At 40.4% G+C, this 23844-nt stretch overlaps 1 protein-coding gene across 1 annotated transcript in view; it reads right to left on the bottom strand.

Moving 5' to 3' along the window:
- Positions 1 to 23844, bottom strand: part of LOC141803994 (contactin-associated protein-like 4) — a 142636-nt gene that overhangs the window by 88900 nt on the left and 29892 nt on the right. The window contains exon 2 of the mRNA XM_074688170.1: positions 12382 to 12492. Within this exon, the coding sequence (XP_074544271.1) occupies positions 12382 to 12492 (111 nt within the window). The remainder of the gene's footprint in view (positions 1 to 12381; positions 12493 to 23844) is intronic.

Below are 23844 nucleotides of genomic sequence, written 5' to 3'. Positions count from 1 at the left end.
GTCAGATGAGACCAAAATTGAACTGGAAGCATCACGGCATGGGGTTGTTTCTCATCTCATGGTATTGGCAAACTTCATTTAATTGACGAAGCAATGAATGTAGCCATGTGTATGGGGAATTTCTTGATATGAATCTGCTGCCATCCACCAGGATGATGGAGATGAGACGTGGCTGGACCTTCCATAAGGACAAGGATCCAAAGCACACGGCAATGTTGACTTTCAAATGGTTTCAAAAAAAGAAAATCAATCTGTTGGAATGGCCTAGTCAATCACCTGACTAAAATCCAATTGAACATTTGTGGAAAGAACTACAGAAAAGGGTTCACCAGAGGGTATCAAAGAATATTCCAGATTTAAAGACAATCTGTGCAGAGGAATGGGCCAAAATCACACCTGAGCAGTGTAGGCGATTAGTTCAAACATACAAGAAGCTTCTGGAAGCTGTCATTGCAAACAAAGGCTTCTCCACCAAGTATTAGATGAGTCTCAGTTAGCATGTTCAATACTTTTTTCCTGTGTTATCGCACTTAAATTTAAATAATCATTACATATGGACTTGAATGTTATGATTTCTTTTCATGTGTGGATTGATTGAGTGAATACCTATGTCTGGTAGAAATTTTGTTTGAATTGCATCTTTGGAAATAAATGTGATGAAAAAAAGGTTAACACGTTGAATACTTATTTTCCCCTCTGTAAATTGTTATCCATCATGTAACTTATTTCCCCTTCATTTTCTCCCACATGTTTAAACTATGTCTGTAGTTTTCTCATTGGACCACATCAGTGCCACGTCCCCTTATCAAGTCTCTAGCTTCATACCACACTTAAAATTCTCCTCTACCTCCCTTCTCAGCTCTACAACGATGTGTGCTTCCATCATTTTGAGCTCTTCTATAGTGTCTCCTGCCTCCTGTTTCCACCAACTATGTTTTTCAGACACTCTGCCTGTCTGTGACCAGCCTCCCTGCTCTTAACCCTGTCAGACTCGGTTTGCCTTTTTCACACTGTCTTCAAGTTGTCAAGCATAACTTGCTGACCTTTAATTCAACCCACTCTGCCGGTATGTCTGCACTTAGGTCCTCTTCCCTGAAGCCTATATCTTGAAATGTGACAGCCGCAGCAGGGTACACGGAGGCTGGGATGCGCCGTCTGAAAAATAACCTTATAGATCCAGCCAACAGTGGCTACAGAAATATCCCCGAGGACTGGATTCTTCTGTTTTGAGAGCTTGTGCTAATCTACATGCTGACAAAAACTGTGAGCTCAAGAGTGGGCACTGCTGACTGAGGTGCCCTTGAGGGAGGTACCAAACAATACAAGCAAATAGCCATAATGGAAAGCTAATGGCTAGTCTCAGATATGTTCTTAAAAGCATAACTTATGGGTCGATTCATGACAACAAAGCTGTGAGAAAGTTACTCTGGCAAGCTGTGTCCAACTCTTTATCACCAGAAAAGCAGCCAAAACAAAACATTTCAGCAGCTGAAGAGTCTTATTAGGGCTGAAATGAGGGTTTCACGGACACCAGTAGAAGATAAATAGGAAGTTTTTGAGCTGCAAATCATGCAAATCCAAACGAAGTGTCTCACTCTGGCATAAAGAAAGATGAAAATAAGTATAATCGATCTTCTTTGGTTTAGCAGGATTGGAGAGTAAGAGAAGGAAAGGGCTTTTCTGTGCCTGTATAAATTTATTCATCGAGTAAAACTGAGGTATGACTGACCTGTTTGCAAAAGCTCTGCAGAATTCTTTTACACCTGTTTTGCCTCATAAGTACAACTAATCTTTCTTTTTCTGAGTCACATTTACTTTCTGCTATTTACAAAAATGATGTTAAACAATGTATGCAAGTTGTGTCTTTCATAGTTTGAATCAAATTACTGACAGAACCTCTTTGTTGCTCGAACTCTACAGGGAGAGGTGGAGATTATAGGGTGTGTACCACGAATGACAGCAAAACCTATCATCCTGTGGAGTTGAGACAGTGGTGGTGGAGGTGTTGGCTGATGAGATGCTCGAAACTGGGAAGACTGGGCGTTGATGGAAATGAAGTCATCAAGGGTGGAAAGGTGAAGAACTGCAAAGACTGAGTGGTGAAGGGGGAGGTTGTGGAAGCTGTTGTCAGGTGCAGTTTTAGGGAGATAGACAGTTGAATACAAGAATTGCATGGCTGAATCTTAAAGCCAGGTGCAATCTTCTCAGTCTTTCATGTGCTATGCTCATTTTCACTCCAACAGCTCAGGACAGAGGATCAAGGAAAGAAGAGGGGAACTGGAAATCAGAGGAGTAATGAGTGGGGTCATTTACTTACAGACACACCCCATTATTGAATACTATCCAATGATTGGTCACTTAGACTTCATGAAAACTGAGCTTCACCAGATTTTAATAATCAGAAACTGAAGGACTTTAAAACAGGCACTAAAGAGAGTCTGTAAAACATGGATTGGAAACATAAGGAAACTAAACCTACATCAGGTTATAAATAATACATGTTGAGCTAGGATGAAATATTGTTTGGAGTAATTTTAAAGCACAAAATACTGAGTGAAACTGTCTTGAAGTCAATGTAACTGATTCTGTGATCCAGAATGTGGTCAGATATGGTTTTACATTTTGATGGTAGAATAAATCCATCCATTCATCCATTTTCAACCACTTATCCTGTACAGGGTCATGGATGGATGGAGCCAATCCCAACTGTCTTTGGGTGAGAGATGGGGAACACCCAGGACTGGTCGCCAGCCAATCACAGGGCTGATGGACAGAGACAGCTGAAATACAACAGATGCGTCTGCAGTCATGCTCCACTGTGTCAACTCACCCATGTGTTAACTTGGATCCGCTCCATTGCGATCCAGGTGTGCAGCTGGTCCAGCAAGTTACAGCTAATACGCAACCATCCTATTCTTGCTGGATGCTGGAGCTGTGACCCGTCAATTCAGCATAGGGAAGATCAAGCAGGACAGCAAGTCGTGCACAGAAACTACCTAAAAACACCCAGTGGCTTTCAAAATAAAACAACTGTGTCAAAACCAGATGGTTTTTAGCTTGACCACAACAACAAATGAGTGGAGCCAGACCAGGATTCCACATATTTGAGGTTTTTACAGCCCAAGATGAACAAGAAGAGGCTTATCAATGGAGCAGGAAGCACGGCAACTCTTCTGTCTCCCAACTCCAGCAGCCGATGTAAGTTGATGAACGCAGTCATATGCAATGAAGCGGCGTTGGTCTGCAGATACATGTAGTGTATTTAAAGGTATTTACACATGCGGGCAATTTAGAATCACCAATTAACCTGATGAGCCTGTTTTTAGACAGTGGGAGGAAGCTTGAGTACCCAGAGAGAACCCACACATGCACAGGGAGGCCCCCTGAACGACTAAACCAACACTAGTTCTTTGAAACTTTACAGGCTGAAATGTTAGCTCTCAGGTTAGTCACTTGCAATGCACCTGCCTCAACAACCTACACATGCCAGTCGCTGCTATGTGTATCATCACATGATGCATAAAACAACAAACGTACAACCTAACCTGAGGTGGGCTCACCACACTCCTCATCCTCCATACTTCAGGGATCCACTTCAGCTGTAAGGACTCTGACACCTGACACCAACTCAATTTGTCTCTCTTGTTATTAGAGCAGCAGAGCTTGTATAACAGGTGAGGATGTGAGCCGGTCAGCCCGCACAGATCTCCCTCTGCTTCACTGTTGAAGGCAAACCAAGCTTGACGTGAGTCTGCTCTGGACAGCAGCTTCACTATAAGGAACAGATGGACAGATACGTGAAGAAAGGACTGCTGAATCATTAATAATGCACCGATATTCCACCTGACAGGTCCGGTGGAGACATGGGAGCATATGCAGGGAGAGTCATGCGGAACAGAAAGGGACAGACAGGCAGAGCAAAAAAAGCAGTGGGAAGGAAAGTGAATGGGCAGAGCTCTGCACAGACAGGTCGCTGAAAGGAGGGAAGAAAGGCGATAGAGGTAACAGGCAGACTCTTCATTTACGCCTGCAGTGAGAGCTTATAATTTGCATGAGAATAACAAGTCAGGCTGGTAATTTCAGCGGCCTGATAACATGTCAGAGTCCTAACGAGCCTGGTGCAGCAGGAGGCAGGAAAACATCGGATGTCTCCTGCAGGCAAAGTACAACACTCGATTTTCAAGTGTTACACCACAACTTTAGAGTACAGTACACACTTGGTGTGCAAATGTAAATCAATACTTGATTAGTTGGTAATCCATACACAACCAGAGCAAGGTCCAATTAAATAGCCTCTATATCCCAACTCATTTAGAAAGTGATTAATGTGGTGCAATTATACAGTCTATTCCAGCTTTATTGCAGGAGCAAAAGTGATAATTGTTCCTATTTCTGAGAAAAATAAATGGAAGGAGTGCTATTAACATTTAGCAGGAAGGCATAGCAGGAGAAATTAACTGTAAATTTACTGAGTCCATTTTTTGATGCACTTTTTGGGTCTGTAATCTAAAAAAAAAAAAAAAAAGTCACGCACAGACACCTTGCACACTAAATCAGATGCAGGTTTTTTTGTATTAATTGCTAAAATTTGCAGTACAAGAAAAATGCATGCGTGCACACAGACACACTGTCACACACATATTCACAAGTCTTCATTTTTCATCTGAACTCCACCTAAAATGTGTGGAGAAAATCTGTCAGAAAATGTGAGATTGTGATTTTGCAAGTAGCTTACAGCGTCTCTGAATAGTCAAACTACCCAGGAAACAAGCTGGGCGGATGCCAAATAAATGCAAAAATTAAAACCTGTTCCAAAAAAAACAATGACGGACAAAAGTTTCGTCATGAGTGTACAAACGTTATTTCTTTTGAAACATGCATCATTTTTAGATGTAAAAAACAGACTCAGTGTGCAAAGACTGTGACTGCAAAAGTAATTCAACTCACAGCAGAGCAACGTAAGAGCAGAAGAGCTATTTCAAAGAGCTTAATTCAAAGCAATGAGACACTTAGATGAAAGATCAAAAGAAAAAATATAACACTAAAGTGAAGAACTAACCCAAACTCAGGATCAAAACAGTGACTCATTCATCCCGCTGATCCTTTGTGAAAGAGATATTCATCCAATCAGCTGCCTTAAAAAGTCTCTTCAGCCAGTTTTGGCCTCTGTTGAAAAATGATGTGCATGCACAAAAACTGACTGCCTCCACTTGAAATCACAGAATGAGTGTAACTCAATGTGAAACTTAGTTCAGGTGAGAACCCGTTTATTACTGCTCAGCTGTATGTGATAAAACAAAGTGCCAAGTATCACCTCAAACAGAGGGTTTGTTGACGTTTGGGCTGAAGCTGCCGTCTGTTCAGCTCAGTATAATCTGTAAAGCAGACCACAGCTCTGAATAAAGGAGCAGAGACTGACTGTATGGATGGCAATGAAAGGGAGGTCAGAGCCACATAAAGAATAGACTGCATGCATGAGGGGAGCAGGCTGCACTGCCAAGAAAACATTATGGTGTGTCAGTGTTGGTTGTATGCATTTAAATGAGCCCTTTTGTGTTCATTTCGAATAAAATAGAGCCACCTTTCAGGTAAACGAGCCTCACTGCAACAACAATCACGAAAAACCCTCTTAAGTCAATAGCACTCATGCTAACAGAATTGCAATGCTAAAGCAAAAATTCCATTGTCTGCTTGGCAATTGCAATGAAGTGCTCATAAGCATCTCAAAGCCTACACTTGTCATAACAACAATCCTGCCTCTGAATGGCCTAGAAATGGTATACCTGTATGAAGAGGCTCTTTAAATTACTTGAAAATAATAAGGAATTAAATCTGTCTGAGTATTAATCTAATCTGAACAGGCTGCTTTTAGTTAGCTCACTCCAGGGAATGAGCTGTTTATAAGGTCTGAAACCTGTTGTAAAAGTCCGGAGTCAACTCCACAACAAAGAAGTAAGAAGCGCCTCTCTCCATCCAGCTCATAATTTTAGTAGATGAAATTAAAGCATGCAGCACAATTAAAAGTACGGTCTGCAGGAATTTTTGTTACTTGTCAGCAAGCACAAGTTCAAACTGGGCTCCTCCTCCTCGGCTCAGTGCCAGCAGCAGCACACACCCACTGCCTCTGACTGGGACAACGTGAACACACTCACGTTTCTACATGGGAGAGACAGAGCCATGCACCTGATTTGGCATGTTGGCACAAGCTAATCACAGGTGTTTGACACAAACCTGCTCAGAGGAAAGCCAACTCTTTGTCAAAAAGCTGTTTTCGTTTCACTTTTGTTGTGTTTTTCTTGCTCCGTGCTAAGTCCACTATGGTAGCCGCTCGTGAAAGCTTCCTCCACTCACTAATCAACACACAAAGCCACTTGCACTGGGCGTGCTGTGAAACGTTCCTATATATAAAACCAAAACATCACCATACAGGCAGAGGAGAGGGTTCGAGGCAGACACAGGCACTGACACACATGTATAGAGGCCCAGAAGTCACGATTGAGCAGTAAAAGTTGACATATTATTTTTTAGGAAAATCCTGCAGACTTTATCTTTAAGCTAACAGCTCATCCTTGTCAAAATAAGATGCCAAACTGGAGTAAAATGCTCAGGAGGAATGTGGGAATACGCCTTGGAAAGATTGCAAGGTACACCCAACTTAAGGATTTTGGTTTTAAAACACTAACAACGTGTATTTCATGCACAAACATTATTGAATTTTATTCCATTTCAATCTAAAAGTTTGCCCCACAAAAGTCTTCTTCCACCACTATTTAAATCAGGGTTGTCCTCTATTTGAGCTAATACAGTAAAAGCTGGGGAGCTGGGGGTTCTGTGTATGTTAAAGAATAAAGAATCTGAGCCTATGAGCCTTAAAAGTGCATTAATTTGTACATTAGCAGGTCTCAAATAATCATTTAGAGTGACTTAAAATTTTTAGCATTGAGTCTTTAGCGATGTTATTATCAACCAAAGACAGTTTAATCAAATGAAGTCACACTCGTTGTGGTATCTTTCTTAAAGCGGTTAGGCGGGTAGGTTGGGTGTTTATGCCTGTAACAGCCCATGAAAAGACTCATCCCGCTTCCTCTCATTAATAATAATCATGTCAATATAAGAAAGGCAGGGATCAGGAGTGGGAGTGTAATGAATCACTAAGCTACTGCTGATAGCGTCATAAGCCATCACCTCACTGCTGCATTTCTCACATTTAGCTCTTGTTGTTTGGAGATTAGGAGAGCTGTTTGTTTCACCTTCCCTCCTCAGTTGTATTGACACGACAAAGCTGAGACAACTCCAGCTGTTTGCTGAGAAAATCAATGAATAAATGAACGTCTTTGTCTTGTTTCCATCCCTTGGTGCTGCTGCTGCTGTTGACTCACCGCCTCTTCCTCTTATTCCCATAGGAGGAGGTTTGATTTTAGTTAATTTACTTGCTAGATAAAGGATTATGTATACCTAAGACACCACCTACCAGATAAATTCAATCGTTTTATACACAGACCTTTGAAGATAGGGTTTAATCCAATCGAGTTTTATTTGTTAGCAAGTAGATCTCTGGAGATCAGTTTGGTTCTACTGAAATTCTTCAGCTGTGTTTTGGCTTCATGTACTTTAAGAAAGTTGTTTTACACCACTCAAGCTTAAAACACTGGGAGCTTTATTGTGACCAGGGTTGATAATCATGATGTTGGGTGTGAGCCAAAGTTAAGCGCTGTATGAACTTAGCCCTTCTTAGAGCCCAGTGTTTTAGCATTTATGAAATAGATCAACAGGTTTGGTAAATCAGTTCCAAAAACAACATAACCCAGCTGCATACTGGACTGCATTCTGTAATTAACCTAAGAATTTTCAATTCTAAAAGCAATGTTACATTGCAAACTGAAATCTTATCAAGTGTTTTTGTCTTATTTTTAGTAAGAATTATCTTGTTATACCTGATGTAAGCCATATTAAACTTATCAGTCAAGAAAAATGTCTTGATTGAAGTTTTTTAAAGACAAAAAAAGAGGTCTGGATTGTTTGTAACAAGTTAAAAAAAATCTGTCCAGGTCTTCAGTTTTCTTTACAAACACAATTTGCTCCACAAAAGTCTTCCTCCACCACTATTTAAATCAGGGTTGTCCTCTATTTGAGTTAATAAGGTAAAAGATGGGGGGTTGGGGAGTTCTGTGTATGATTCTGCATCAAAAAAGTTGTCATTTCCAAAAAATGTGTCTGAATTGCTTGTAACCTAAAAGAACCTGTAGTGGAATAAAAAAAATATGCAAGAAAATTTGCTTAAAACTAGAATAATATCGTAATACAAGTAACTTTTCTCTTATGTCATTGGCATATATTTTTTTATTTGCTACAAGCAATTCAGATAAGACATGCACAATTTACTTAATTTTGGGGGATCAGTGATCGGCCCATTCTAACATATGAAACTGATCTTGTGTACCTCCAAGAAGGTCTGACAGTCAGCCATTGTTGCTTTTTGATCAGAGACCTAAAACTCAGGCCAATTTATTGGTTGTTTCAGTTACAACATAAAGATTTTTATTTTTTTCACAGGTATTGTGTTATTTCATTGTATTATTTGATTTTCAATAAAATAAGATTGGAACATTGAGAGTATGTGCTGTCAGTTATAAGAAATAAAAATCGTTATCGGCCCAAATTGGTATCGGCAGGTCAGGCTTTTTATAGATCAGTGTCATTGATCGGTGATCGGCCAGAAAATTGTGATGGGTGCACCCCTAATTCAGATCTCATTTTTGTTTCTAAATGCTTTGAAACAAGACACTTTTCTGGACTGGTGAGGTGAAGGTGGCTCATATTAAGTCTAAATAGACATTTAAAATCATCAAAATAAGACAAAATCACTTGATATGTTTTCAGTTTTTTCCAGTGTAAGGAAACCCTGATCAAACTCTACCAAGGCATTGTGACTGCTTTGTGATTTCAATGTGCAGAAAACAAGAACAAACAGTGTCTCCTTCAGTAAAAAGATTTTCAATTCCTGACATTCACTGTTGACACAGCTTGTCTCCTGAAGAGATGAAAAGAGTTCCTTGCACACAGCATGTTAAGCAGTGTTTTACAACCCTGTTCGTGTGCAGATCAACTGTGTACGAGAGCTGACAAGCAGAATTAAGCAGCAAAAACACATCTTGTCAAAGTTTTGACCATCAAACCAAGCTCTGAGGAGCGTTCTGCAGGCTTCCTGTAGTTCTCCAGGTGCTGAAAACGATTCAGATCCATATTAAACCCCTCACCCCCTAGCTGACTCGCAGCTTTGATGTGAGGATAAAGCAGCGAATCTCACTCCCTGCAGAAAGCTGCACAATAAACCATGATCTTCAGTTTGTCAAAGCCTCACATCAGCATCCAGCACAGGGCTCCCTGCAGGCTTTTTATGTTGGATGAATAAACAGCATTCACATTTATCCTTCTGGCAACACTCGCAGCATCTATGGAGAATAAAGCCAGGACAAAGCAGCTATTGCTTGTTCTCTCTTTTGTTCTGTTTGCCTCTTTCAAGTTATTCTGATCCTCCCTCTCACTCTAAACAAGTCACTGGTGAGTTATCTGTCAGTCACTGTGAATCCAGAGGAAACTTCCCGATGAGTTAGCGTTTTATACTTTGAGACCTGAGCTTCAAACCTGTACATGCATCAAGCTTTACTCCTTCATCAGTAGGAGCAGTTTGGATGATCCATAATCCACATTTCTCTGCCAGATTGATGTCTGCATATGACACCACGGGGAATCATTCAGGTTTAAATATCTATCAAAATGCAAACATTTAAACATGCACGATGAGGTTGGACAAAAAGGGTAAAACCAAACACCTTAAAGTGGCTGCCGACAAAATTGCCTGTTCAGTTTTTGTCGATGGTCTTCTCCCTCCCTTATCCTTAAATGTCTCCAAGGGAGCATCTTTTAGCTATCATCTGATGTGGATCACTTCTTCCATCAACAAATGTATCAAAAAGTTTGTTTTTACCATTCTCATCTTTGTTCAGGTACCTGTTCTTTTTTTTATTCCAGCTTAATTAAGAATTTTGTTCTTGTTTAGTTCTTAGTTTCCAAAGTTCAGGCTGTGATTTGCATGTTGACACTTTGTGTTGCCACCTTTGGAAAAAAAAAGGTGAATAGTTTTTAAACACCCAGCAAGTCATGCATCTGGCTCTTTCCTGCTGATCTTTGTCACCGGCACAACCATAGATGGAGCAACACCCGAGTGTTAGCAGAGATTTCACACCGTACATGTGTGATTCTCACATTCACCTGACAGACCTTTCCCCCGGATTTGTTCGTCTATCTAAGGTGCAAAACTTCCAGTCGCTGCCTCTGCCCTAACAACACTTCTTTGCATGAGTACTGTGTTCAAACTTTCAGCTCCACCAACTTTTCTGACATCAACCTGCAGGCTCCATCTGAGGTTTAAGATATCTTTGGGATTCTGTATTATGTCAGATATGAATATGGACACCAGCTACCCACTGTCATGCTTATTTTTTTGTTCTGTATATAATCTTGTCCAGTTTAAAAATGATAAACACTCATGTACTAAGACATCTGCAATATTTTAGACGTTTAGCTTTAGTTTTTTGGTGGCTAGAATGAGAATGGCTCACACAGGCATTTTAGGGCAGCTTGAAGGTCTTTAGTACACAAAGACGCACGTTTTAATTTATCTTTACTCAATAAGCCAGGATGAACTGTAGTATGCAGCCACATTGAGCTAATGTGCTTGTGTTTCTGTATTTCCAGGTAGGATTAGTACCAAATTAGGTACTTCAGTCAGGAGCACTTTGTCAAATAATCTTTATTAACTCGCACAGTTTCATTTGGCGGTATGGCTCTGTTCTGGGACTCCCTGCTCTTCCACAAGCTTACGTGGAAAGCCTGAGGCAGCAGGAGCACATCTTTACTGCCCATCATAAGCCATCATGAACGACATGAGCAGGGAGCACAGCAGCAAAATAAAAACGAGACAGAGCAGAGCAATCAATATGAATACGATGACAGGAGGAGGTGGGTTGCAAAATGCGATCAGAGGAGGCAGGAAGGAGGCTGGGCTAGAGCTGTTTAAATAGCCCACTCTGAATGCAATTTCCCAATAGGAGGAGAACACTGGAGTCAGCCGAGCAATCAGCTGATCTGCACCGATGATGACAGCTAAGCTGTTTGAGCTTGATGTTGTGGCCTTCCTGAAATAACGCTATGCTTGATGTTTATAGGTACTGACTCAATTCTTTCAAAAGTTCTATCACATAAAACTAAAAGGTACCATGTTTGAGTGCCTAAGTGCATCCTTGTGACTGTGAGGGAGTAGAAGAGTACGCGATTTTCCTTGGTGGACATGAACACAGCATGGCAAGTTTATATATTGAAGAATAAATATGATAAGTTGAAAAAAATATATATTTCATTATTAAACAAATCAATATTTTTACCACCTAAACACAAAAAGTACCAAAATTGGTACAGTTGAGTAGCGGTACCATTGGCCAGGTACCAGGCATCAGTACCGTATAGTTTCAAATGTGAAAGGTACCAACCCCTATTTCCAGTTGAGCAAGAGTGATCAAACAGTGTATCAATGTAGTGACACAGATGTGTATGAGAGAAACCAGACTTTTGTTGATGAAATTATGTCACTTTACGTCGAAGTTTTGCATGTTAATTTGTAGTTTTTGAAATTTTGTGGTTTTCAGCTAGGAAATACATAGTCTATCTACTTTTAGTCTGCTTTAATGTTTGTGCAGAACTTTGTTAGGTATAACTGTGAACCACAGTGTTAACTGAAGATTATTAACATTTCTTTGAGTTAGAGAGTGATGAACACTAGTGTTATTCTGTAGACCGGGATGAACACAGCCACGTTGAGCTGATGTGCTTGTGTTTCTGTTTTTCCAGAACTGGAGTGAAAGAAATTATAAAAACCTGTGAACACCTGGAAAAATGAATGTGTCAAAGTATGAAATCATTTCATCATCAGTAACAAGCATTTCAGATAATGCAATGAAAGTTGTCTGACAGAAATGTGAACATCAAACACAAGTTTTTGAAAACACAAACTATAAGGTTATATTTCCAATGGAAAAATGTTCTCTTAGATATTAAAAAGTCAAATCATGGAAGAAAAATTCATCAAAAAAGTAACTAAACTTTCATTACAACAAGTGTGTTATGTAGATGTGTCAGTATGAACACTTGAAGGTCTCACACTTCTACACAAAGTGCATTTAGTTGGCACACAAACATTGAACAAATGCCAGATGCTAGCAATGTGAACAGATTGACGCTCTTAGCTTGATTTAAGCTTCATTCACAGCTGAGTTGAGTCTGTAAACATCTAAGTCAGTCTCTACAAAAGGAACTCTTTCTTACCGTCTCTTCTGTTCAGTTTGGCAAAGCCTGGTGCGTGACTGCTTGACAGGTGGGAGGAGCTTCTGAAGGATGATGGCGGCAGATTGGACACCAGCGCGCTGTCACACACCTCTGTAAAACAATCAGAAAGCAGAAAAGAAAATAAGGTCCAACTTATGGACACTTCAGATGCTGCCTTTGATGAACCGGCTTATTAAGTGGATAAGTGTTTCCGTTCTTTACAGCAATCATCAGATATCAGCGTGCACATTGGGATCAGACTTATGTCGTGTATTGTAAAGCTACTCACTTAGATTTTCTCACAACTGCTGAGAGACATGCTGTTCTGGAAAGATGCACAAGAGTCTTCAGCCATTGTAGTGAAATTTTCACCGAGCATCTATTCAACAGCATCCTCTAATCTCTGCAGAGTCTTTGAAAAGTGAAAATAGTCCAACATAGGCACCAAAACACTTATCCTGAGCGATACAGCACTTACTGGCTCATCAAAGCAGGATACCAGAAGTAACTGAGCCACAGCATCACATATTCCAGCCTGGATAGACACCATTTAGCAGCTGAGGAGGAGAGCACTTTTATCTCTGAGCTGCAGGTTTGATGTCAGCTAAGTGGAAACAGGCCTTTGACTGGATGCTGCAGTCTCCCTCAAAACAGACAGCCCACAGCAAGAGGGGTTGAAGCAAGAACATATCTGAATCTGAATAATTTCATGGTTCAGATTTTTTCAAAGTAGATGGGCAGAAACCTTTCACAGAGGACAGAGATCAAGAGTAGAAAGCAGAATATTACACACAGCTGGTGATGGATTAATATCTCTCAGCCTGAGAGAAAAGCTGTCGAATTGTTCGCTGATTGTAAAAACAGCTTTGTTCAACTAAATCACGCCTTTCAGAATTCTTCCTCGGTCATTTTTAAAAGGGTTCAGACACTAAAATCAGGGACCACAGCCTCGTCATCATTCCTGCAGAGTCTGTGAATATCAGCCAAAGAGCAGCTGAGAGGAGTCTAATGACTAAGGAGCAGGTTTAATGTTCCCCAGGTGGAAGCAGGACTTTCAGCTGTAATAGCAGCATATTAGTGTAATAATGTCCACTTGGATAAATGAATGTAATCGTGTCGTGTTGTGGAGATGAATAGTGTCCTGAGCGCTTCATTGCAGAATGGATGCTGATGGAGACAAATCAGCCGTGTCAGAAACCTTCACGTGAGCCACACTTTAATGGTTCATGGATGATCGACTGCAATATAAACGTCTTATGTTACACTAAATCTGAAATAATTAGTCTATAAAGTGGTTCATCTGCAAACAGAATACATCTTCATTCAGGAAGAACCAGCACCTTAAGTATTAAAATGAAATGAAGCGCCTGGGAATTGCTAAGTTGAGCATAAACTTGGATAAATATCATGATGGAACACCAACTTACTCTGTACGAGGAAATCTTTTGACCAAAGCTCCCAAAATAAGCATTAATGTCAAGCACAGTCTGAGTGCTAATATAGGTGTTACTTAGGGTAGTCATCCAGGTTTTCTTTCTGGCTCCCACAGACAGCAGCACACTGAGGTTTCTCGGCCAGAATGAGATAGATGCTATAGTGCAGAAAGAAACATTCTGGTGTTTCCTGAAGTAGGTAGTGGGTCTGTACCAAAGCTAATGCTAGCACATACAAAAGCTAATATACTCAGATTGACCATATTTCACAACTGCAATGCTACTTCTGCTGATTACAACTACTGTTGCTATAACTGATTAGAAAGACAGCCAAAAAAGAAGCTTCTGTAGTTTCACAGTTGCAGAGAAACTGCACATGGTTGACTTCTTCATACAGGAAGATGGTGTAAACCAGTTTATTCCTGGGATACTGCTTAAAGGGGCTGCCTCTACCAATGCAGCTTATTTTAAGAGGGTTTTTTTGTTGTTTATTCTATTGCATTTAGACTTCTTAAGCCCCCTTTCTACCAAGCAGCCTGGTATGAATCAATACATAGTGTTTCCCATAGGTTTACAGCCTTGGGGGGCAGCTACATTGTCGGCAGCAGGGGATTGTGACTGCATGAGAGCAAGTGTTGCATCTTCTCAGAGAAAATGCTGGGAGATGTTTCTTGTGGTGGTTTTCCAGCTCTCTATTTGCTACACGGAATGCGCTTGTCTGTTATTTAGTCTGTTGAATTAAAAAACAATAAGGTATAGAACTGATTTATTAGAGAGGTAACTCTAAATTACTTCCGATGTGATCTGACGCTGTGATGATTTACAGCGCCAGATCCCATATAATGGTAGAGGAAACACTAGTACAGATTGACACAGGTTGGCTAGGTAAAACCTGTTTATGCTTCTACTTTCAACCATGCTCTTCTTGGTAGGCAGCGTGTTAGCTTGATGCCGATAGCTGCATCAGCTATGGAACAGCATAAACAGCATAGCAGTGTGGCACAGTGTGTAGCCCCACTAATAAATCCAACAAAGAAGAAGAGTGTGACACGGTCCCATTTAGACAGCAGTTAATGCTGTTCCGTGACGCCATTTTCCAAACAAAAAGAAAGTTATGTTCACCAAGTGGCGTGGAGATTTAAACATGTCAGGGTTATGAGTTGTTCTTTCTTACTGCTGTCGGATCAGTATGTCTGGCACCCCAAAAGAAGGGTATCAAAAAGTGAAACAGTACAAGTCGGTAATTTGGGGGCCTGTCCCTGTTTTATTAAAAGGAAACGCCACAAAATGCGTGTCGTTCTGAGATTAACCAAACTGGACCGTTTGGTGGAAACAGGGATTAACCTTCTTCAAATCTGTGGTGTATCTCTAAATTATTCCTGAACGATTGTTAAAGCCCAGAGTAAAAGATTTCCGGGAGACTTTCTCCTTGTGTTTTGCTGCACCATGTAAAAATTATATATATATATCTTTGTACTCCTGAAAATGTCCCTTCAAAAGGCAGGGGGACAAATATATCATGCAGCCACTGTCACGTTAGATGAAGGGCTGGAAAACACTTTGAATTTGCATTTTACTGCTTCCAGGTTCCTGACAGCTGCCTGTGATCGATGACTGATGAACAAGCTGCTTAAATGTGGGGCTGAAATTGAGCTTTAGCTTACATCTCAACTCAATGACGCACTTTTTTAGAAATAAGCCTCTCCTCTTTGAAAACTTTCTTTACATTCTTCTGTCACCTTTCACCTAATGAGTCAGCCATCTTGGTCTCTTGTTCTGCCATTGGAGGTAACAAAATAAAGCTGTATCACTTGAGATATACAAAATATAACGAGGCACAGCAGTTGTATGAATACAACTTTATAAACAATCATTTGGAGAAATAGTGCACTCAACAGTAAACACAACGCAGCCCACACACACAAGCTCATGAACGCCATCACAGCGAGTGTTTGTTTCATTCCTCTGGAGCTCCAAACTGTAAGCTAAAGTCAAACTAAGCCTGCCTCCGTCTAAAGCCTCTCTGTTAATGGATGTTGTTCTCCACCACTGAGACAAGAGCCAATTACTCTGATTCACGCTGCGGTCGATCAGGCCCACAACTCTGACGAGGCTTTAGCTTCGATTACTCTGTCAACACGACTGTCTTCATCTGACTCTGCTCACCCAACACACGCTGGTTTTTAAAAGTCGAAACATCCACACAATACAAACAAAGACGGGCAGATTTCCAAACGGGGATAATTACTGACTTTTTAATTGAAAACAGCACTGACCTTGTAAAAGATGAAGTGGGATCTGTACTACTTCTTCAAGGCTCACAGATGACACGGAGTGGATCTGCCTTTCTCTTAACAGTGGTATCTCTAGTGCATGGTTTGCCAAAGAAATAAGACATAACCCACCCATACTAAAGCGCCTCTACAGTAACAAATGAGTGATGTCACCAAAAGTAAAGTAAGTCCATGAATTTTACAGACAATGATTGGACTTTAAAGGTAGGATTTTCACTAAAAAAATAAAACTTTTATTGGAATAATTCTGCTCAATTGACACTTCTGGGCCTTTATACATGTGTGTCAGTGTTTTTGTCTGCCTCAGCCCCTTCCTCTGCCTTTGTGGTGATGTTTTGGTTGTTTCAGGATGTTTCTGGGCAGAGAGTAAGTGTGGTTGCATCAGCCAATCACAGAGTGCCCAGTGCGCAAGTGACTTTAAATGTTGATTAGCGTGAGGAAGACACTATCCTTAGCAGCTACCATAGTGGATGTAGCACAAATACAACCAAAAAGAAACAAAATGCCAAACAGGTAAAGCCTTTTGCTAAACGAGAGTAAAGCTTGGTTCTGCTGAGCAGGTATGTGTCAAATACCCACGATTAGCTTGTGCTAACACGCTAAATCAGATGAACTGCTCTTGAGTGTCATGTAGAAACACGATGCTACAGGCAGTAGCTGGGCTAGTGAGTGTGTTCACGTAGTAACGGTCAGAAGCAGTGGGTGTGTGTGCTGCCGCTGGCACTGAGCCAAGGAGGAGGAGCCCAGTTTGAATGTTGTGTTTACTAACAAATAAAAAAAAACTCCCACAGACCCCTAAACTAGAAGAATGGGATGAACACCTGAAGCTGTGTGACATCTGACGCTGTTATTAGACACTTTTTCAACCATTCATCAAGTGCATGTTTGAAACTCCTGCACTGTTAATCACACCGTTCCCTAGCAGTTAGAAAAGATGTAATAATGCCGCTTACTTATCACAGAGTGTCTTTTAAATGATTAATAAACGCAAATGAGGAGTTTTTAAATCAGTGCATATTCATTTTCGCTGCTTAATCATGTTCAGCTCTGCTTCAGATACTCTTTGCCTCTGGGTGATTCCTCTTCAATAGTGAAATAATCTGGAATTGAGTTTGAAGTCTGTTTAGTACAGTGATAAACAGCAGTTATGATTAAAGTGATGTACCGTCACATGAGAGATAAATGCACTCTTAGCGATAGAGTTGATCTTCATTCATATTTAATTCATAAATCTGCTCTACTGTAACAACCGGCCTCCAGCTCCGTGCTCCTCTGATCTCCTCCTGATGGTCTTTTTCCCCGCAGGCCTCGGCCTGACACACACTTGTTACCGTGGGAGGTGGAGGAGCCCTCGGCAGGTGAATTACAGCCGTCTGAAGAGCTGAAATGAGAGGGACGGCTCTCCACCACCGAGTGCTGTAATCCCCCAGGAGATAATGTGTGGTGAGAGCACAGTCTTGCTGAGGAAACACTAAGCACCGAGCGAGGAAGACGGGAGGAGTAAAAAACACCAGGTCGCTTCTCCTCGGCGGGGATTTGGCATTTAAGAGGCGAAGAAAGTGAAAGTGTGACCAGCGGAGCACAAACACAGACAGCTCAGAGGAAAATGGAGCTAAATGTTGAATACCTGCTGGACTCTGCAGCCACTGAACCTCGACACTGACCCTGGCTGTGTCGAACAGAGCACGCTCCTGAATGTTAAACTGCTGCTCGTTCCTCCACAGCACAAAAACAAACACCTCCTTTCTCTTTCTGTCAGCTTCAACATCTTACTGGGCGTCAAAACTGCATTCTCCAGAGATTTACATTCAAGGCATCCAGACAAACAGGCAAACAGAGGGGGTATTTGTGAATAAGAGTGGGTTCAAGATGCTGGAGCCACAGCACACTTAAGAATGAAAAACTCAAAACAATTTCATGTCTTTTGGAGACATAATGCTAGAGAATAAAGGCCTTAAACAACCGTTGTGTTTGCCTCAAGATAAGAGCACTTCAGAGCCTTACAGGAGCAAATGTGTCAAGGAGGTGATAAAAAGGAAAGAGGCATCTGAGGCATTCTTGAGGAGACAATTTATCCTTCTCTAACAGGATGTAGGCAGGGCCAGGGTTACGCTGTCTCAGAGCTTCAGAAATAAAAAGATCAAATAAATGGCTGCCTTTTCTTTTGATTAAATAAAAAATACCAAAGTGTGAGCAGCATTTTCATATTGACATTTGAGTGATGGGATGGAGCTTTTTATCTCAATAAAATATCCTTGCATGAAGTGAATCATCAAGTGAATGTTTAATCATTTCCACCACAGGAGGATTTAGAGGCAGGAAGACTGTCCAACAGCCCATCCATCCATCCAGAGTGTCAGTTTTATCATTCGGGGTGCATAAACTGTGAATCTGACAGCGGTAAAAAGTCTCCAAAGACCAAAAAAGAAATCTCTGGAGAGCTGAGGCCTTGGCTCTGTCAAGCACAATTAATCACCACCGACATGATGGGCAGACTAACACTTGGCAGAGAGACACAGAGGGTTAGAGCACGCCTCATTCACCTGCATTGTCCACTTCTTTACGATTCTGGTGAATAGCAAAGAGCCAACAGAGTCCATGACAGAGCCGGAGACCCTGAATACCGATGAGCTCCATCCATCACCTCAACAAACAGCAGTGAGCACAAGGTCCTGCTCCTCAGAGCCTCAAAAAGCCCCACAAACCCAGAGTTCAGAGTCCCTCAGTGCGGGCAGAGTGGAGACTTATTTATCCATTCAGAGCGTGTAGCAGCGAGTGGGATAATGAGGCCACAGACATGCTTGTTTTTGCTCCAGAGCGCTAACAATCATCCTCGAACAGAAAACGTCGATGTTCATTTTACTAATCCGCACATCTTCTACATCCAGTCTGAGCCAAAGAGAAGAAGTGTAGATGTAGAAAAATAATGCTGAGTATTTGTGTAACTTTACGCAAAACATGTCAGACAACTGAACAAGTTGACTTTAACTTCTGAGCAGAAGAGGAACAGGGCATCACCCATTTCAAAAAAATAATAACAAGGGAAGATGAGCCAAATGTGTTAAAAGGTACTTAAATTTAATTTATCAATCCTGGATTTTTTTTTCCCATTTATTTATTTATTAATTTATTTATTTATCTATTTTAATATGTTTATTTATTTATTAATCAATTAATTAATTTATTTGTTATTTTTTGATTTATTTATTTTATTTTATTTTGTTTGTTTGTTTTTAAATCGCTCCTTGAAACCCACGTCTCTTCTCTGGCTTTTAAGACACAGAAATCATTGGTTTCATTTATTTATTAATTTTTATTATTTTATTATTTCTTTTATTGCTCTTTTTCGTGCCTTTTGACTACATTTTAAATTTTAAATTGTTTTTATATCATTTTTGCATTTTACATATAATATTTTTTGTCTCATGTAGCTGCTTTGTTTTTAATTTAATCTATTTTAATTGGGGTTTTTTTTCTATACAGCACTTCCAGTCATCAGGGTCTTTTTTAAGTGATTCACAAATAAAGTTAGACTGGATTGGATTGGATTTACCGATTTCTTAATCAGGCATGATATTCAAGTCATTTTTTCATCAACAAATCTTCATTTTAGTTCTCTGGTAGATTTAGCAAAGCTACTGTAGCAGGCGAGCTCACAGTTTAAAAGCAAGCTAGCTGAGAGCATGTCCATATGTCAGCCACAACGGGGTCTGGATTTTCTTCAGATATTTATTGTTATGTGTGGACTATTAAACGCATCCCAATGCCATCTTGGCCAGCCAAACTTTAACCTTATACTTCTTTTCTTGGCCAAACTCAGTTTTTTTTTTCTCTATCACGTTGAATAAGGTCACTGATATTTAGATTTATCCTTAATCATCAGATTTTCCAGCAACAATTTTGGGCCAGTGTGTCATAATGCTTATGGGTTGTTAGTTATGATCACAGTTTATGCTCTTCCACACTATACTAAACTAATGAATTGACCTCATGCTGTTTCAACATTGACCAAGTCACGGATAATACTAAAGAAGCGCTGAAAGAAAAGTTGTTGCAATATTTTTAAAACCTGAGATTACAACCAATACACCAAAATGATGCCCTAAATTAAGTCCAGGAATAACAATGCTGTTTTAAGATAAAGTCAATAAAACAGTTTGAATTGGAGGTTATTTGAGCTTTATAGATTTTTTTTGTATTGTTGTACAAATATCAAATTCAAAGTTTAACTTTCTCCACACTCAATCATGATAAAACAGGGCATTTTAAAATATACTGAACCTTGAACCTGTTGGGAATTTGACTGTAGACATATCAGCCAAAAGTAAAATATAAAAAAATGATCTCATTTAAGGAGCTGTGACAAAGTGTATCAGCAGCTGAAGATGAACCTAAACCCAAAAGTAGCATTTATACATGTTTTGTTGTTTGACTGCATTGATAAATGTTGGAGTAGTCCTCTTAAAACAGTGTGAGCTGATTTAAACTGCTGAATTATTCAACAGGAGCCAGTATCTGAGCTCTGAAGCCGCCTGTGGCCCAACTTGTTAATTGATTAATTGAAATGCAGAGCGGCGTACTGTGCTAACTAATACCCTGAAGGTAAGGACATGGCAGGAGCTCTCCTCTCCTCGTTTAATTAGCATTGCTTTGACATGTAATTAATAGCACAGGATGAGGAAGTCTGATCGGCCTTCATACCAACATATGGCTTCTACCATCTTCTGCGGCGCTGTAGGGTCCTCATCAGGGCTTTTAATGTGGTTAATTTCACGACACGTAAACTGACACAAGAGGGAGGTTTACATAATTAAGGAGACTGCCTTCAGATCTTACACTGACTCTGTATTATTTACACATATCCTGGAGACTACTGCACCACCAAAGGCCATCCAATCTAATTGGTAAATATCAAACGTGTTACATACTATCTTCAAGGAAAAAAACATACATTTTTAAAGGAGACTAATAGGTGCATGCCACATGTGGATAATATCTAGAACCTTTGGCTGAGAAGCAGCTTTGCAAAGTGTATGACGGTCATATCATAACTACATACGACTTGCCATACCTTCAGAACTAAAGGGAATTCCTCTCCTGGGACTTTTCTGTGATTGAAGCAGTTGACCAAGATAATAGCATTGACCTCTTGGCCTTATGTGGAGTATAACTGGCAAACATGTCGTGTCTCGTTAAGTTAACTGCCTTAATGTGTTTCCGGCTCTCGTTATTGCTGTCCCCGCCCTCGCTGTTACCACCAGTGCCCCATTACCTTGTGTCGTCTGTGCCGTTTACACAACGGTTTAGGGATGAAATGCAAAAGTATTGTTGCGTTTCAGCCTCTCATACACAAGGTAATGGTGTTTTTGCCAACCTCAAATGGAAACTTTTGAATGTCATCCCCAGACTGGAACTTTTCTGAAACACTGCAGCCACCATTCCTGTGTAAACAGCAAGCTGTTTCCAGTGTTTTCAGTGGAAACACGGATGTCATGATACAACAGTACTGTTGTTGCAGTTGTCACTGTCTACCGTGTTGTGCTTGCGCTGTATGGTGCTGCTTAATCTGCTGAACTTCCTGACAGCCTTTCAACTTCTGGAATTAGCATTCACCAATACACCAGATGATCAGCCCAAATCTACTTCTGTGGAGATCTTCAAAAGCTGCTTCTGGAAAAGACAGTGATAGCGCCAACTACAGGCCTGGCATGCTTAATACAGCGTTTCAATCTCTCAGTGTATCCGCTATGTGAACACAGATTTTTTTTTTCACTGTGTTTTGGGGGTTTTGGGGTGAAACGTTGTGTTAACGGGCCCTTAGTAGTCTGTGTCTCCCTTTTTCTTTTGTCTGTTCCTCCTTCTGTCAAGTTTCTAGTAGTTACTAGACCCAGACTTTCATGCCCAGATATTGATTCAGAGTTATTACCTCCACCAAAGAGTTTTTGGGAGAGTTTGTTTGTTTGTCTGTGAACAACATAACTCAAAAAGGAACAAACAAATCTTCATTAAATTTTTAGTAAATGTTCAAAATGGAATAAGGAAGAAGTGATTAAATTTTGGAGGTGATATGGATCACTGTCTGGATCTAGCAATTTTTAAAATGATTCTTTATTATTGTGAGATAGGGCCATTTTCGCCATACGTGTATGTAACTCCACCAAATCGTCGGATTGCTTTGAAAAACTATACAGGACAAGGTCTCCATAGTTTCTGACAGATTTAAAAGCACGATCCAGATCCTGGCAATATTCTGGTTACTAAGAGCCAGAATATGAAATATGTACTGGGTCATCATAATTTCCAACACTGTCAGGAAACAAATTATCGCAAAAACCTGCAACTAACACCAAATTGTAGCAGACAGTCTGTTGAAAGGGAGTATAACATTAAAGCAGGACTAAAGTGTTGCGTGACAATCACGATATGATTGGTGGAGGTCTGCGCTCTCTGAGTGCTTTAATAGTTTTCACTGTGGTTTTTTTTTTGTGTTTTGGGGTGAAACGTGTTAAAGGGGCCTTAATAGTCTGTCTCTCTTTGTCCTTTGTCTGTTCCTCCTGCCTATTCACAAGAAGTTTCTGAAGGCAGACTTTTATGCCCATGTTTTGATTCAGAGTTCTTTTGTCAATGTTTCATTTTATTGAGGATTTCCCATATTCTTTTGTTCCCTTTTCCCGAAGTTTCCAGCTTTTGCTGAGGTTTTAATTAAAAAAAGGTTTTCATGAATTTGTCAACAAAGACAACCTTTTTGTTGTTACTCTGGGTCTTGTTCTTGGGTCATTTCGAGTTTCCTTTCAAACCATTACACATTAAAACTTGAAGAGCTGAGAAGGCCACATGTGATGTACCACCTTTAAAACTGTAGATAATATTACTGCTGGGTCACGTCTGAGAGTGAACCACTAAGCCCAGATTATTATTTTGGCTTTTAAAACAGCACACAGACTCTTTGTGAGTCCAGAAATATATATACTGTTTTACGTGTCATTGCAGATCTTAACGCACTTTTTCATTGATGAGGAGTGTTTTATTTTTTCTTGCAAAGATCCCGGCTATCCTCTGAGACCTGGTCCAATAAAGCAGGGTGACTAAAGATCTCTCATCCTCACACAGTTCATAAAAGCACTCCATTGCATATGTACAGAGAGCAGCCCACACAAACAGCGTCCTAATGCATGCAGCTCCCTGCATTACACTGATCCACCGCTTCCTTTAAAAGGATAAAACAATCACTGTTCTTACTGCGCCTCGTCACACTGAGCGGCGATGTGGGTGTCTGTGTGGGAGACTGACATCAACCAAATGAAGCGATCAAAACGGCGGTGTGCCACATCACTGCAGCATTTAAAACATGTTTCTCTTTAAACTGGCAGGTTTAACTCACATCAACACGAACAGAGTTAAAAGAAGCCGCTGAGGAAACATGAATTCCTGACAGGGTTCAGATCAAACACCGCTGAAGTCCTAAACATTCACTGTCAATCATAACGACTGAATTATGCAGACTTAGAGGGATGGCTGCAGGCTACATCACGGGTAATAATGACTGCAGGGGGAGATATGATCATAAATATCTACTAATCCACCAGATGCACTAAGTAAGTGATTTGAATTTGTTTCCCTCTTAATTGGAACTATCAGCACATCTCCATAAAAACAGATCATTTGTTTTTGTCATTCAGGCGAAGAGCACACAGATATTCACATTATCCGGGCAGCTTAGTGAAAATCTATTTATT

This window comes from Halichoeres trimaculatus, unplaced genomic scaffold (genome assembly GCF_033239565.1).
Source record: "Halichoeres trimaculatus isolate MK-OKI-2021-1 unplaced genomic scaffold, fHalTri1.1 fHalTri1_scaffold_15, whole genome shotgun sequence".
Taxonomy (NCBI): domain Eukaryota; kingdom Metazoa; phylum Chordata; class Actinopteri; order Labriformes; family Labridae; genus Halichoeres; species Halichoeres trimaculatus.
The sequence above is the reverse complement of the archived record's forward strand: the minus strand, read 5'-3'. Positions and strand labels throughout refer to the sequence as shown.